The sequence below is a fragment of the Kluyveromyces marxianus genome, chromosome 4 (genome assembly GCF_001417885.1).
Source record: "Kluyveromyces marxianus DMKU3-1042 DNA, complete genome, chromosome 4".
NCBI lineage: Eukaryota > Fungi > Ascomycota > Saccharomycetes > Saccharomycetales > Saccharomycetaceae > Kluyveromyces > Kluyveromyces marxianus.
This window is the reverse complement of record NC_036028.1, coordinates 1,238,780-1,255,788: the sequence shown is the minus strand read 5'-3', so window position 1 is coordinate 1,255,788 and position 17,009 is coordinate 1,238,780. Positions and strand designations below refer to the sequence as shown.

Genomic DNA, 17,009 nt, shown 5'->3' with positions numbered 1-17,009 from the left:
TAAGTATCTGTGTATTTGTAAAAACGCATTCTCTTATATGTATTATCACATCATACACTATTGCTTTATTTTCTTTTCTTAGACGACATTACGTCGCTCATCTCCGAATCGTTGAATTGTCTTTTCTTACCGTTCTTCGAGAAGAAGTCCTTTTTCTTCTGTTTTTCCTTCTCCTTCTTGGCTTCTTCTAGCTTAGCAAGCTTTTTCAAACGTTCTTTCCTCTCTTCCGCCTTCTTCGATTTCCTCTTTTCTTCCTTGGCGTTAGAGATTGTCATTACCTTTTGCATGAAAGAGCGAGCCTTCTTTTCTTCACCACCTAACACGACAGCCCTCTTAGCCATGTAAGTTTTCTTCTTCTGAGGCTTCATTTGATGGATTTGTGATTTAAATGGCAAATCCTTAGCTATGGATTTTGGAACCTTCAAACCATTAAAGTTTCTTTCAACCCTTTCCACCTTTTTGTATGTACTATCGTTGTTAGTTGGTGTTTCGATGCCTAAATCAGCTCTGATTTTACCAGTTAACCTCAAACCCTTCCACTCAGTCTTGTCCTTCAATAGTAACGAGGTAACTGGATTATAGAACTTCTTAACTTGAATAGGATACCATGATCTTAAGATGATGATATCACTCAATAGAATCTTATCCTCAAATGTGGCTCTGAAATGACCTTCCGGTTTAGACAATGCACGCTTGATTTCACCACGAATACCAGACACAGTTTTAATCTGGGCACCTTCAAATCTTGCAACTTCCATTGCACTTGAGAACATATCTTTGATAAATGCTGTGTTTTTGAAGATCTTGTATGGATAACCGACTAATTTCAATTTCTTCACAATCTCTACGCTAGCATCAATTTCTTCGACAATACCTGTGGCAGAGATTCTGAAGCTACCAGTGGTATCACTATTGGCAACAACTTGAACACCACAGAAAGTGGTATTTGGCGAGCATAGTGGACCATAGAAACTGGCAGTACAATACGCATGCTCAGGTGTATACTTCAACATTCTGGTTCTAGTTCTTGAATCACTAGTGGTGTATATTGGTAGTGTTTGGAATCTTCTCCAACCAAGTGATAAAACCAACGGGTCATTGGTCTTTAGAATCTTTTTGTGCCAACGATGTCTTCTAATTCTTGCATTGATTATACCAAACTTCAATTCAGTTGGAAGTAGACCACCCATAATAATTGGGAACTTTGGGTTGAAATTTTCGATGAATTCCATAGGAATATTGTCAATGACAATACGAACATAAGATCCTGCTTTCATACCTTCGATCTTCTCTCTCTGTTCTGGGGTCATTGATTCCAACTCAACTTTATTGATCTCCAATTGTTTAGCGATTTTCGCTTTCTGTAGCTCATACCATGTATCATACTCATTTTCAGGATCTTCGCCGAATTTGTCCCCTTCCTCCATTTCGAATTGTAATCTCAACTTTTCTTTCTTAGAAGCATTTAATTCACGTTCTTCTTCTTGGGTCAATTCCTTCTTTTCTTCTTCATCAAAGTCAGCAAATGAATCGTTACTATCGGATTCTTCTTCTTTATCTTCTTCTCCTTCGTCACTTGCGTTCTCTTTATCTCCTTCTTCTGGGTTTTCTGGATTAGCTTCCAAATCCTCAAAGTCACCATAAACTTCATCTTCATCGTCGTCATCACTATTAGAATTGGCCTTTTCTTTATCAGACAACAATGGTTTACCGATAAATCTGTCCTTAATAGAATCAACAGTGCTCCACTTTTCAACTAAAGAGTTAAAGGTGTCAAAGTATGGAATGAATCTTTCAAGGTCATCCTCGTAAGTTTGTGTCTTATTGATGGTAGCTGACGTCTTTTGCTTGAAGAAATCACCTTCATCTTCTTCAGCCTCAATATCCTCTTCGGCTTCATCATCTTCAAGCTCACCACGCCATCTTTTCAAAGCGTCTTCTGGAGAAATGTTATCCATGTATATCAACTTACCAATATCCCATCTTCTTCTTCTGTTTGTTCCATTAAGCTTTCCAGCTGCAGTTCTTTCCCAATCTTCGGAATCTGAAGCATCAAGTTCAGAATCAGTTTCGAAAGCCATTTTTTCATTACCATCTTCATCGAAATCAATTTCCACTAATTTGGTACGGTGTTCTTCTCCCTCATCTTCATCGGCATCTTCGAATTCTTCATTGTCACTTGAAAGCCCATCATCATCTTCATTCGACTCTCTGATGGATTTTCCATAGACTTTAGCCTTTCTTAGAGATGATCTACCAGTGTCGCCGTTGTCAGCATCGTCTTCTTCTTCCTCTTCACTGAATTCCTCTTGGTCTTCCACTGCATGCAATTCGGTACTGTTTGAGAATAGTTGTAGCCCCACGTTTTGGAATTTCTCATCAATTGATTGATTTGTACCTTGAAGTTGAGAGACAAGTTGGTCACTTTCACCTTTCTCTTCGTTTGTCATGGTACTTGGACCAGTTTTTCCCCCTACGTCAATATAAACAGCATCTTTATCCATAAGTAAACCACCAACATCAGACATAGGAGCATAGATCAACTTTTGTTTATCGTCCAATCTCTTACGTCTCTTTGGAATGGCTGCTGCAGAAGCACCTTCTTCCTTTGCACGTTCTCTTTCGTACTCATCTAATTTTTGTTGGAAATATGGAGTTGGACATGGATCAGGTAATTTTTCGACATGATCAATGGCATAATCACCCACACCTGCAATATGGACCTTGTAACCTGAAGTTGTTGGCAATGGTGTACCGTGCAAATAACCATATATGGCCACTTTACGATCAATATGTTTACCCTTAGATTGCAATAATTCAGGGTGAGTCAAATCAGCAATTCTGTCGGCAAGTAGGTAAGGATGTTCATTTCTCCACTTCAAAGGTCTGAATTTCATGACACTGATGAACCTGGACAAGTTTAAAATTTCACGGTCTGGATAACGACCATTGATCACACCTGAAAGGTAGAACAATTTGGCACCCTGGTAAACTTCGGTCCAGAATCTGTGTTTCAAAGTCTTTTTGGAGGCTCTGAGTGTAGATTGTGATTTGAACAAGTCCAAATGAGTAGCAACACCTAGCACACGGGGCATACCGTGGTGCTGCGCCAAATTTAAAAACTCCATGGTTTCCATCTCAAAACCAAAATTACCATCGATCATCAAAAGCACCAAATCGGCCACCTTAGATATATCAATCATAGAATTCAAGTCATCAGCAGGGCACTCGATGAATGTCAATCTTCTACGCTTACCGGAAACGACAGTAATTGGACCATTGATTTCCGTAAGCGTCGTCTTCGTTAATCTTCTGACAAGAGATTTGATCAACGTCGTCTTACCAGTACCAGGAGGCCCGACCACAGCAATAATGATTGGAGGTGGATCATCTTCTGGTGTACGGTCAACCATTGGCACATGTAACTTCTTTTCGTTTTTGTCACCGGTACGCTGCATCTGCTTGGCCATCTTGCCCGGGGCAGACACAGCAAATGCCTTCGCATTGTGGCCCTGGGTATGGAGCTTCTTTTTGGCACCAGCTTTCTCCTTCCGCTTTCTGTGCTCCTTATTAGATTGTTCCATAGATTATGCGGTATCGTGCACGCTGTATTTAACCAAAAGCTAATACTAACTTATAATTTAAAGCATGCGATGAGCTTATGTGTGTGTGTGTGTTTTGTATCAAATACTACATAGTACATAAGTTAAATAATTTTTCAGACGATGCGATGAGATGCGATGAGTTCAGAAAAGAAAGAAAAGTTCTTTCATTTAACTTTATTTTTTTTTGTTGTTGACAAAAAAGTGTCACGTGCCTGAAGGAGTGAAGAACTTACGATCGAATCTTTGCTGCGCCATTTTTCCCAATTAATTTTCAAAAATTTGGCAGAATACAGACTGTCATCATAATGATTTGAGAATAAGCTTTGTATATATTATTTGGTACATATAAAATATGATAGTTATGTAATATATATATAAGTTTGATCAAAAGTTTGTATCCGTTTGGAACGAGAAGAGGAAGGGACTTAGGCTTAATCGGACGAAGTTAATTTCGTCAAGGGCGTTTAGACACACGCTACATGGTATAGAGTGCCAGTTCAGAAGGAATAAGCATTGGATATAGAGAACTTCATTTTGGCTGAGTGATCTCAAGCCATGGTTTTATATAAGAGAAAGAGTATCACGTTGCCTGAGGCTAGACCATTGCCTTCCAACATCAATCGAAAGATATGGTACATCAAGGAAACTGGCGAATGGTTTTTAACGTATGCTGAATTTTTGGAGCGTTTGGACTTTTATATGAGACACTACTTCACTTGCGAGATTACTGGAGCATCATGTCTTACGTTCTTCGAGGCATTAAATAGTGAGGAAGAGCAATTCCAGTATGTGGAGAAGATGTTTCCTTTGAAACTTCGCGAGCCCGTGGCGAAATTTATACATTTCAATGAGATTCGTCGGCTTGATATGTTGGTGGAACAGGTGTACTCCAATTTTAAGAACAACTTTTTTCCTGGAGAGACAGTCTATTTGAGGAAGGCGAAGCAAGAAGTGGCCAGTGGTGACGAAGATCCAGAAAAACAGCTACGACTTCAATTGCAGCAAATGCAGCAACAACCTACATCTCCCCAGAACTCTTCGCAATCTAACGTTTACATTATTAAAGAAAAGGCACAATTCAACGCAGTTATAGATAGAAACACCGGACAGGAATTGGTCCCCGCACATACGAAATATATGCTCCAAGAAGCATACGGCTCTGCTTCGATTATTGCAGATGAAGATCAAATATATCGTGACAGATCCACATTCACCAAACATTTAATTAAATGTTTCTGTAAAATTACTCTACGCCGCGCATCATCCAAAATGGGTGCACCATGGTGTGTTAAAGATGAGTATCTTCCCATCTACAACCTTTCACCGGAATGGCCTCCACATATGTTAAAATATAGGGAAGATTATGTTGATATGCAATATTTGCAGCAGCAGCAACAACAACAACAACAACAACAGGCAACGGATTCAAATAACAGATCGGGCTATACAACGGCAGATTCAGCAGATCTGAAAAGAGAACTAGATGCAGCAAGAACGGCAACTCCTGACCATAAAAGGCTTAAGACTGAAGATTCCGTAATGGAATATTCTCCTTCCGTGGATCACGGTAACTTGGAAAGTAACAACAATGTTCAAAATGATCATCAAACTATAACCGAAATCACAGAAGATCTTAAAATTCCATTTTCAGCCCCAAGGCCTGCATCAATAAGCAATAAGCTTTTTAGCTATTCGAAAGAATATGTGGCTTTACCGGCTGCCTCGAACGATAAATCATTCTCTGATAGCGTCGGTAAACTTCTTCACTGTTATCAGTTTTTAATGGGGTTCCATACCACTCTTCAGTTGTCAAAATTCAGCTGGGACAACTTCGTTAATTCAATGAGATTCACTGATCGACGTAACCTTATGGATGAATTCGTGGATATTTCTTTGGAAGACGGAACGAAAAATAAGGTAGAAAGATTCAATGCATGGAATAGTCTCGTTTATGATTATATTGATTCTCTCAACTCGGATAAGATGCGTATTACTGTTGAACTTGATGAAGATATAAATGAGGATTATTTGGATGAAATAAAAATTACTGGAGCTTCGTTGACCGTAGAGTGTTTTTGTTCTTTACTTAGATTATTTATGGACACAGATGGTAATTGGACTACTTTAGTTACATCTGAATGGCTAGAAGGTGAAGATCTGGATGAGGAACTTGAAGAGGATAAGGAGGATGGGGTGGATGAAGATTCCAATGGAAATGATAAAGATGACGGTGTTAATCCCAACGAAGATGATAGCGAAAGCGGCAAAAATGAAAATAAAAGTGCTAATGATGATAATGATGATGATAATGATGATGAATCCAAGCTAGAGACTGCGCTAGAAAAATGTTTGAACTACCGTAAAATGGAATGGACTGATAGACTGGCTAAGCGTCAGTTCAGTAATGGCCATTGGTTGATTATACTCCTTGGGGTTCTCCAGGATTGTATGCATTTACCAATGTACACAACCACAATCAAGAATTTCATGAAAAAGTTGATTCCTTTCGAGAATTCAACATCGAATATCGCTCTTAATAAGCAACTTTGGCGTCAGTTTTGTAAAAATATTTCTATTAAAGAAAAGATAGATATCATGTGGATTTTGGTGGAGGTTTTAAGCAACTATTCCTCTATAATAAGATCTGCTATGGATGATTCTATGGAACTCAGTAATCAAATCAGAAGTGAAAGATTCAGATTGAGTAGGGATTTAAAAGCGTGTGCAAATACTGTCTCAGAATTAAAAGAATCGATCTACCTAATGTCAGTTGAGAATGGGGGTGTCAATGGAAATGAAAAGGAGGAGGAAAAGGAGGAGGAAGGAGAAAAGGAAAAAGAAAAGGAGAAGGAGAAGGAACTTGCCGAACGCCAAGAGAAGTTGAGAAAAGCTAACACTGAGCTCGAAAGGCTTCAAAAGCGGAAACATTTCCTTGATGTAAAGTTGATTGAATCAGATATTCAAAGACTAAAACCTCTCGGCTCTGATAGATATGGAAACAAGATTTACTGGCTAGAATATTCTGGTGTTCCAAGACCAGATTCATTTTCTACAGAGAAACACATTTTGAGCAATAGACTCTGGATTCAGGGACCTGTAAAAGAAGTTGCTTTGCTGTACTTCAATCTTTCAGAGGACCAATACGAAAACTGGATTTCTATTTCACGAACCTCTGGAAAAGCTGAAGCTACCAAACAAATATTTAATGTTTATCGGGACGATTCGGGGTCTTATTACCACCATGATGAACAAGGCGATGTTATGTTGATTAATGATGAGGGTGTGGTCAATTCTTATATTGAATTGTCACCCCTTCAAAGAAAAATTATTGATGAGACTCCAGAGAATTTGTTGCTTTCCCCAAATGATTGGGTTTTCCTACAAGATACCAACGAACTTACAAATTATATGGAGTGGCTTGATAGCTGGGGAAAACGCGAACATGAGACCTTAAAACAACTTGAATATGTCATCGAGCCGTTAAAAGAGAATCTTTTGGATTATCAAAAGCTTGTCAACCAAAAATTAGAGCAAGAAAGAAATAGCATCGTGGCAGAAATAAATGCAATTAATATAACAGAAGAAGAATTCAGTGCAGGTAGTAGTGTGGCGAATACTACGGGGACTCATATTGATGACGAATTGGAAGATATTGCCAATCAAATCATGGCGCTTGATGATGCTTCTAAAACGCGAAAGGTGCTTCTACAAATCCAAGATCTTGAAGCCAAACGTGATAAATTATTGGAAAAGAAGAAAACGGCGGTAGAAACTGCTGACTCATCTGAAGGATCAGGGTCTGGATCAAAGATTTCAGCAGTTGAAAGGAAGAAAATACTTGCTTCTCGCGAGAAAAAAATTGGAAATTTGAAGGATGCACTAGATAAGCTCATTAACTTGCAAAGGGAATCAGAGAGAATATCCATCACTGAATGGTCCAACGAAATGGCCATTGATGTATGGAGCAATGAACTATTTAAATGTAACGGTAATGTTAAAAGCGCAAAAGATCCTCCAGTCATCACCGTTAGTGAAAAGATTGCAAAGATTCTAGAGCAAGCTTCTATCATCGAAGATCAACCATCCATTTCATCGACTGAGAGTGAGGAACAAACCCAAACTCAGGATGAACATAAGACTCAGGATGTGACTCCGCATGATCAATCAGACAAGTCTGATGTTTCTCGAAAAAACACACAAGCTTGAGTTCATTCTCTCTTTTTTATATACACATGGTATGTATAGCTTAATAAACATACTACAAATTGTAATATACATAAAAAAACGAGGCATGTAAATCCTTAAGTTCATTCTTTTGTTATTCTCCCTCGTGTTTTAACTCATATACGAAGAGTCCGCTCTTCTCTCTTGATCACAGGATACGGATTTAACTTTACTTTTCACTTTTGACATGATTAAACATGAAAAGTCTAAACTGTATCTTGTATATATTGAAATGATTCCTGGTGAATAACATGAAGCTGGATAAATACATTCAAGGTACCATCGGTATAACATTAACGTTTCGTTGGACTACACATCAATTTAATAACACGCTATATCAATCATATACAAGAATTACGTCGGAAATATGTTTAGAACTTCCAAATCCGGTAGCTCATTGATTAATTTAGCTGGCAGACAGTCAGCTTTACTTAACGGCAGTAAGCTTTCGGTCGCACCATTGAACATTAGGTGCTACTCTGCCAAGAAGGATGACTCTAAAGTTTTACAGAATGGTTTTGTACCAGAGGAAGTAAAAGCTAAGAGACGTGAGTTGTCAGATTCAAAATATGAGTCTGCTACATACCAATTACCAAAATGGAAAGAAGCTCTTGGGGAATTTGTTATTAGCACTCTAAATTTAGATATGGATAAGGTTAGATCAGGTCCAATTGCGGGCTCATACTACTACTCTATTTGTAAGGAACAAGGTCTTCAATATGCGGATGAGCCACTTTCTCCAACTGCGAAATTTTTCTATGAAGACTTGAAACTACCAAAGACCTTTTCCCAATGGTTCCAAATCACTATCCTACACGAATGGATCTTATTTGTAAGAATGAGAGCTATGCCTTTTAAGTATGGTAAAGCTTATCAACAAAAATTGGTAGATAGAACTTTTGCGGACATAGAAAAGAGATTGTTTGATGAGATGAACGTGCGCTCTGGTAGAATCACCGATCAATACATGAAGGATTTCAACTCACAACTTCGTGGTGCCGTGTTTGCATACGATGAAGGATTCTTCGGTAGCGATGCTGTGCTAGCTGCCGCTATTTGGAGAAATTTGTTTGGAGGTAGAAAAAACATCGACATGGTCCATTTAGAAGCTATGGTAAGATATGTTCGTGCCCAATTATATGTTTTAAGCAAACTATCAGATAGAGAATTCGCATTAGGTGAGTTTAAATTTGCAGCTCCTGATGAATTAGTTGAAACTCTAACCCCACAACAGGAAAAATCCATAAAAGAAAAGGTCATTGCAAAATACCAAGAAATTGATGCTAATCCAAACACTCTTCCAAGTCAGAGAAGTAAACTTTCGTACACAAACTAAAAGTTCCTCTCTTCACCTACCTCCCTCTATCATTATATTTATTAAACTCTAAAGACAGACATCATTCGGAGTACAAGCCTTGCTGCACATATATAAATATATTCCTAATTTCACTGTGTCATTTCATTTATTTACCTTGTCTATAGTTATTAAGTTGGTCATTGCTTACATTACTTCTTGATTATCTTTCTAATTCTTATTACTTACTATTCGTCGAAAACGGCTTTATATAAGTTATCAATGAGATGCACCTGGAAAGAACCGCTACCGTTTGCTGTTGTGTTAGCCTTGGTGCCTGCTTCTTTATACAATCTCACTGCTGCTGTTACAGCGTCATAAAGCTTATTCTCTGGGGCAGCGCTAACATAACCTGCTATGACAGTACCCAGTGAGCAACCGGATGCTGTAATCTTATCGAATAAAGGTATATCTGTGGTCTCAATCAAGGTGTATGGTAGCTTCTTTGGTGTTACAGAAAGTCCTTTGCTTAGCGGGGATACTAAAGAAGCAGTTCCATCAACTACAATATCTACTTTTCCGGAACACACTGCAATGGTCCGATACTTGAATGCTACGATTTGAGTAGCTTCAATAAGAGTTTCCAGATTGTAACTTCCACTTGAATCTACACCTTTCATTTTTCCTCCCACCCCTGCAATTCCCATGATCTCACCGGCATTTCCCTTAATACAAGAATATTGACCAGCTGATAATAATTTCAAGTTCGTGTTTAATCTTGTGGCTGAAGCGCTGAATCCTACGGGATCGAACACGATGGGCCTTTTCTGAGCATTATATGTCTTTACTGCATGTGTTAGCGTATCAATATCTGCCACTGAACCTGTATTAAGCAAGAGTACCGCATTTGGAATGGCGCTCAAATCAGCGAACTCAGAAGCAACTTCTGACATTATTGGCGAACATCCAATTGCCAAAGCCACGTTGGCACCAAAGTTCTGATGGACTCTATTGGTTATGTGATGAATTAATGGCGAGATATTTTTAACTTTTTTGGTCCATTGTATCTCCTTCTTTATATGATCCTCCTCAGATTCAATACTAGTAGTGTTCAAGAAATTGAAACGTTCTTGCTTCAAAATGTTTCGTAAGTTCTTGGTTGCTTCGGCAGCATCCTTCGATGCCATAATTTCACTCACGACACAGATTCCGTCAACAGACCTTGATCCAGTTTGAGACTGTGCCTGATAAATCGTTCTAGCGATATTATCAGGGTGTAAACCGCCGATAGCTACAGTTCTGCACCAATGGCATTTTTTCTCTTCCAAACGAGTTAGGATTTTTGACACACCTTCAGGACCAAAAGGTATCTTCTTGATATCCTTTTTAGTTTGGGTATCAAATACGGTTCCAACTCCGATGTAGTTAACCATTTCGGGGCCCCATTGAGCGATCATATCGACTTCTTCCACTTTTCCAACAGACCATCCAACAATTTTTTCTGGGCCAACAAGTTTTCTCACCATAGGAATAGGCATATCACTTTGACCTACATGAACACCAGACGCATCAATCGCCATTGCAACATCTACTCTATCGTCAATTATCAATGGAACCTCGTATCTATCGCATAATTGCTTTAACTCTAAAGCCTTATGAATAAGGGTCTTTGTATCAGTGTCTTTCTCTCTTAACTGAACAATGGTGACACCATTTTTTAGCGCTGCTTCTACTTGCGATAGAAGAGTGGTGCCTTCAGGCAACATAGTTGAGTCGGTAACCAAGTATAACGTGTAATCAATCATGGCTATTATCCTGTTTGTTCTCTCTTGTCAAGTCTAATTTACAGTAAAAAACCTTCGTTTGACATTATTTACAGTTTCATAGTGCCATTGATTAGTAGGATAAGTCTATCAATGTATCTACTACCCCATCCTTATATATCTTCTCTTATAATTCTAAAAGTTGCCTCCTTTTTGCCATATATATTACCTTTCTTCCCATTGTTTCAAACTTTACAACTCTTAGAACTTGTTGATGTTTTAAGATTTCGATTCTTCAATGGTAAAAGAACAAAAGCTCTGTGAGTAAATGAATATGTATAAAATTGAAGGTTGAAAAGGCCAGCAAAGAAGGTAGCATAGCGTGCGGCTTTTGACTATATATGGTCAGTTGTACTTGAAAGATGCCAAAACTTAGTATTAACCAGGTTCTAGATGCTCCTACGTACTTTGTGGACCATTTCAATGGGAAATATGATACAGACAAAACTATAATACTTCGAGATGAGTCTATTGTTAGCGATACAGATATAATGAGACAGTCTTTGAGCCGATTGCCCGAAGATTGTAAAGTATTGGATATGACGAATAACGATTTGGTGACAATACCACCGCTTGAGACACACAAGGGTATTCATACATTACTTTTAGGACGGAACAGAATACGAACAGTAGATGGGAAAGCGTTTCCCAGGCAAATCAAGAACCTATCATTGGTTCAGAATGAGTTGAAGGAGTTTTCAGATCTTGAAGGGCTAAAGTTTGCTCCTAAAACTCTAGAAAATATCTGTTTACGTGGTAATGATGTGTGCTACTTATCTGGGTATCGCCAGTATATATTAAAGTTATGTCCACAGATAAGGGTGTTGGATTTTGAGAAAGTCATGGATAAAGAACGCTCTGCAGAATTTCCTGATGAGGTTTTGGAGAGTGAAATCAAGGACTCACAAACGCTTGTTCATAAAACTGATCGTCGTATGAGAGATAAGCATATGGAACTATTAGGAACAGTCGTCAAAAAGATGGATGAGGAAACCAGGAATAAAATCAAGAGACAATTAGCTGAAGCCACTACTTTAGACGAAATTGAGAGACTTGAAGGACTATTAGCAGGAAATATTGAATAGAGCATTAGAGACTGTGTGTTCATTACCGTTGTTGCACATTAATTTATAAAATATAGCGAGTTTAATTATCTATAGAGTTGTCCTTCGCAATGATGCTATTGCCATCGCTACCGGAGTTATCGTAATATATTTCTACAGGCTGTGTGACATTATTTTCTGCCGTTGCTACATTTTTCCATTCAGTTTTTACTCCCTTTTTTGTTTTAGTTTTGCGCGATGGTTTGCTGGAAGTTTCCGATGCATACCCTGTGGCTATGGAGGAAATTAGAGCAAATGCGCGTTTCCTTTCAGGCTGCTTTGGTAATTCGAGTGCTTCCTCTTTCTCAATTTCAGGACATGGATACTTCTCAAAACCAGCTTTGAGAATGGTTAATAATTGTTCCCTTAGGACTGCTTTCTCATTAAATGTCTTTTCTAGACACTGTTTCGTCCCCATATTCAGTTGATTCATAGATTTATCACACATGCGTAAGCAGCTTTTATCATAAGTTCGAAGTTGGATGGTGGAGAGATTTTCTGCCTGTGGATCAATTTTTGCTCTTTTTAGGAACAATTCAAATAATGAAACTGATTGACCATATGGGGTGTAATTTAAAGGAAGTATTTCTGGGTTATTTTGGTGTTTCGTACACGTTAGAGTTGGAAATACAGTATATTCCAACGCACCATCACAGAACGTCATAAAATTTTCTCTTGAGCAGTTTGAATTCAATTCTTTCTTAAAACCTAGTTTGAAACCCTCTATGTTAGCACAGCAACTAATATGGAAACAATCATCGCAACATTCACATTTTACAATAACCCCACAAGATTCTTTACATAATTCACATTTAGAAGTGTTTTGTTTGAAAAGAACGCTTTCTACATTAAGTATCGGTTGTAAGGTCTCTCCTGATGCAAATTTTGCATCACTGCAATATGCTGCACATAGTATATGACACCATTTCCCGTCCATTGTGCGTTTGAAGGCTTCTGGAAATAAACCAGGTGAAGATTTGTCTGCAGACTCCAACGTCTTTTTTTCCCCGTTGCAGAGTGAACATTGGTAATTAGTTGAAAATATTGGATTACGATCATTAGAACATGGATCACATAACCAGCTCTTCTCTTTTGAGTTAATATTTCTTTTACAGTTTGTTGTCACGCCATAACACTGGAAGTGAACTTTGACTTTACAGTTTAAGCATGATATGCTGTTGATAAACTCGGAGTCACAAATACCAAAACAAACAGAGCATTTATCTTTAACCTTGTCGGCTGGGCTCCCCTCACGTGGAATTAGAGTCCCTATTGTCATAGCTTTATCGTCCGAGTCAACAACACCCTTAGCGGCTTGGAAAGCTGCCTTTGGCTTAGATGATTTCTTTTCCTCCCTTTTGCAACTCTTCATAACAGAGCCGTATTTAGGACTAATACTATTGTACATCTGTAGGATAGCGGATCTCGACATCTCATCGGCTTTTAGAATTGGGATATGGTTTTTACTCGTTGTTGAAAGGGACTGGTTAGTTGAAGAATTATTAGTCTTAGCAATTTTTTGTTTGGGTGAAATAGGCATACTTCTCATTATGTCTATACTTTCTCTCTCTCGTTTTAGTTGGTTAATTATTGTATCGGAAAGCTTTATCTCTAGAAATTCTGCATCAACAGTTACAGCAGAGAGAGAATCTGCCTTCCCTAGATTGGATTCCATATTAAGCAGATATTCCCCACTTGGAAGCAACTTCTTGATTAATGCTGAGTTATTATATAACATAGGAGGAACTTTCTTCTGTTCATTGGGTGTCTGAGGCTTAATCTCAGGATGCAATTTCCCGACTTTGTTCACAACTGGCTCTATTGGTATATCTTCGTTTTTCGGTTCCTTTTTTATCTCTTTCTTTACCCCTTTGTTCTTGTTTGTGGAATAAGCCTCCAATAACAACTTCTCCTGTAATTCTCGTTCCTTCAATTTCTTTAGTCTTTTCTCTTCCTTCTTTTTGATTTGCATCTCTATATTGTTGATATAAGTATGGAGATTGTTCTCCATATTATTCGGTTTGATCCCCTCCACGTCTATAAGTTTCTTTGTAGCTTTGTTCAATTGAGATTGTGAAGAAAGTGCATTCCTTTTCATCTTTAGTAATTTTTCTGGGTTATCGGAAGCGGAATATCTTTGTTTAGTAATCGACTCTGCATCAACTACTAGTTCCCAATCTAAGCACTTTGAAAATGCCTGTTGGTTGGGATAACTCTTTAGCTGGTTATCATTTTCCTCAATCAATTCTGATACTGCTGTTTGGATTGATGATGTGCTACTCCCATAAAGTTGTTTTAAAACTTCAATTGGGGTTCTCCATCTAACACCGTATCTTCTCCATATACGCGCACACCTTATGCATAAAGCATTTAGCTTTGCATCATTCTCCTTTTTACCTTTTCTCTTAACTTCGGGCAATGATGCACTCATATCTTCGTCAGGCGTCTTCATCCCTAATGTGATTCTCTGTTGAACATGATCATCGTCAGATCCTCCAGTCACCCTATACCATAATGGTGAATAATCTAGGGAACAAAACATGCATTGAAATTCCTTTTTAACATCAGAAATTTTGTCTGAGTCAAATGACGAGTCATCAACGTGTCTCCAGACTTTGTCAGAATGTTTAGGTGATTTATTTTTGGTAACTCTTTTGAATTCTCTATCACTTTTATCTAAACTATGTTCCTGGTTTGTGTTTCCACCTTCACTGATATTCTTCTTCTTATTCTTAGACCTACCTTTGAAATTACCCCATATTGCTCGGCCATTTGGCGTCTTCTTCCAGTAATAGTAGTACCTCACGATCATAGACATAGGTTGTGTACCTACATGTTTACAGACGGGATGTAGCTCACTCCCATAGAGGCTAACACCTTCTTCGAATTTTTTTATTTCCTCTGGTGATAAGGTTGGTTCTCTTAAAGAATCTCTTGTGATATTTTCAATCGCTGCTTCATAGGCAGACGTTGGGTTGTAATCATTATCCATTAAAAGTTTCAAACAAATATCGATAAAATTACAGGATTCAGGTTGAACATCTAGTCGCTTTGGAATTGAGCTCTTACACTTGTTGATATACGCATCCAATTCTTTTTCTGATATCTTATTCACGTTCATAGTCCAGAGTCTTTCTATACCATCGTCACTTCCTCGTTCTCCTTCAATATTAGAGTAAGGTTCTGGTATCCAATTTTGATTACATTTCGTCCATTGCCCTTTGTTCGTACTAACTCTACTCCTCTTCCACGGAAAAGGCGCAATATAATCATCGAATAACGGTTCAATTAAATGATTGCACATATCCTCACCTAGATACTGATAATACCAATTTTCTTTATTGGTAGTAGTTTTATCGATCTGGAGAACATCATCTCCGACTGGTAAGCAAGCTAGTTTGCCTAGTTCCTGCGGAATATTTGAAGAAGTGGGCTCGCTATTTTCTTGTTTTGCAACACAAGCAGAACAAATCCATACTATACCCTTAGCGGGCTTTTTCTCGAGTGGAGGATCCATACACCATAGATGGATCGAAACTTTACACTCATCGCAATGTATAGAAGACGCAGAGTGACACCAATCCCTACATTCCATACAAGAATTATCCCATGACTGATCATCCATCTTGTGTCCGCATATATATTTTTTTATTACTTCATGTAGAGGGTATTTATCCTCATAGAAAACGTAAGGATAAAGTTGAGCTAGAACTTTTAAGTAATGTGATTCAGGATCAACATCTTGCCTAAGCTTAGCAGTCTGTTCCATTTGGTAATATTTCAGTGTAAATCTATCAAAAAGTTGGTTGAAGTAGAAATTATTCGGTTTAGAGACATATTCTATAAGTTCTTCATTGGATGCAAACTCCTTTTGAAACTTCACGTTACATTTTCCGCGAAATGAATAAATAGGACATAAATCATTATGCAATGAAGCATATAAGAGTCGTGAACTTGAACCGTTTGTACGGTCTTGAATATCTCTAGGTCTATAAAACCAATTCATTCGTAACTGGAAATATACCGCCGGGAACACACTAGTAACATGCAATGAGTTTGATATAAGCTCTCTGTATTCCTTCTTCGGTACAAATTCCACGATCCTTCCAATATAATAAGGTTCCCCGGGTGGTTCAGAAACCATATATATGTGACTATTCTGTTTTAACACTGTATTACCTTCCGATATTAATATTTGTTTAGATACATCGACTGTCATCCCGTCAATGTCAAGAAGTGTACTAAATCTTGCATACTTCCTGAATGATGTTGGGAGTGATGGAATGAAATTCCATGATAAGTTTTTATCTTGTAGAAATGACTGGTACTTGAAATTGGCCTTTCCATTTATTATCTTTTTGTTCAAACCATTTTTCTTGCTATTATTATTCTTATCTGCTTTCGATTTCACCACTTTAAACTTCTCCAGTTGCTTTATTTTCCGGGCCAAGGCGTTATCGGCTTCCTTCTCATTATAATTAACATTCTTGGTTGCTGAACGTTTTCGGCTCCCTGCCGCTGTAGTGTCTACCGTATCAAGTACCTTACTCTCATCGGAAGGACTTCTTTTCGAGGGTGTCGTCATTTTCCTCGATCTCAGTAGTTGAACAACGGCAATTTCCCTGAAAAAATCTGAGATACTATTTCTGCGGATTCAGAGCCTCCTATTCCAGGTATTCAAAAGTTTCCAGTATGCGTCACTCCCTTTTTATTCTCCCTTTTATTTGACCACTTATGCGATGCTCCGAAAGAACCTGCAAATTCACGAACATTATTATAACAATGTCATTATATTATTATTATATATATATATATCATAAAAATATGTAATGCTTATAGCATATACATTAAAATTGTTTTCAACAATGAATAACAAAATGAAAGAAAACGGTCATTAAGAGCAAACCACAGGGCGTTCTCTCGTAGCGCAGTGGACCGGTAGCGAAGTGTGTGTGAAGGA

At 38.1% G+C, this 17,009-nt stretch overlaps 6 protein-coding genes across 6 annotated transcripts; 3 read left to right on the top strand and 3 right to left on the bottom strand.

The window, feature by feature from the left end:
* Nucleotides 1–65: 65 nt before the first annotated feature.
* On the bottom strand, nt 66–3,584 carry BMS1 (GTPase BMS1; the record flags this gene model as incomplete). Its single annotated transcript, XM_022819878.1, has 1 exon — nt 66–3,584. One exon carries the CDS (start codon nt 3,582–3,584, stop codon nt 66–68), a length of 3,519 nt encoding a protein of 1,172 aa, XP_022676400.1.
* A 576-nt stretch (nt 3,585–4,160) lies between these two features.
* On the top strand, nt 4,161–7,811 carry ITC1 (imitation switch two complex protein 1; the record flags this gene model as incomplete). The annotated part of the gene is made up of 1 exon (XM_022819877.1): nt 4,161–7,811. One exon carries the CDS (start codon nt 4,161–4,163, stop codon nt 7,809–7,811), a length of 3,651 nt encoding a protein of 1,216 aa, XP_022676399.1.
* A 385-nt stretch (nt 7,812–8,196) lies between these two features.
* On the top strand, nt 8,197–9,165 carry CBP3 (Cbp3p; the record flags this gene model as incomplete). The annotated part of the gene is made up of 1 exon (XM_022819876.1): nt 8,197–9,165. The coding sequence occupies one exon, from the start codon at nt 8,197–8,199 to the stop codon at nt 9,163–9,165; it is 969 nt and encodes a 322-aa protein (XP_022676398.1).
* A 206-nt stretch (nt 9,166–9,371) lies between these two features.
* On the bottom strand, nt 9,372–10,928 carry THI6 (bifunctional hydroxyethylthiazole kinase/thiamine-phosphate diphosphorylase; the record flags this gene model as incomplete). Its single annotated transcript, XM_022819875.1, has 1 exon — nt 9,372–10,928. One exon carries the CDS (start codon nt 10,926–10,928, stop codon nt 9,372–9,374), a length of 1,557 nt encoding a protein of 518 aa, XP_022676397.1.
* Nucleotides 10,929–11,308: 380 nt separating this feature from the next.
* On the top strand, nt 11,309–12,031 carry LEA1 (U2 snRNP complex subunit LEA1; the record flags this gene model as incomplete). Its single annotated transcript, XM_022819874.1, has 1 exon — nt 11,309–12,031. The coding sequence occupies one exon, from the start codon at nt 11,309–11,311 to the stop codon at nt 12,029–12,031; it is 723 nt and encodes a 240-aa protein (XP_022676396.1).
* Nucleotides 12,032–12,092: 61 nt separating this feature from the next.
* On the bottom strand, nt 12,093–16,634 carry SNT2 (DNA-binding E3 ubiquitin-protein ligase SNT2; the record flags this gene model as incomplete). The annotated part of the gene is made up of 1 exon (XM_022819872.1): nt 12,093–16,634. The coding sequence occupies one exon, from the start codon at nt 16,632–16,634 to the stop codon at nt 12,093–12,095; it is 4,542 nt and encodes a 1,513-aa protein (XP_022676395.1).
* Nucleotides 16,635–17,009: the final 375 nt, after the last annotated feature.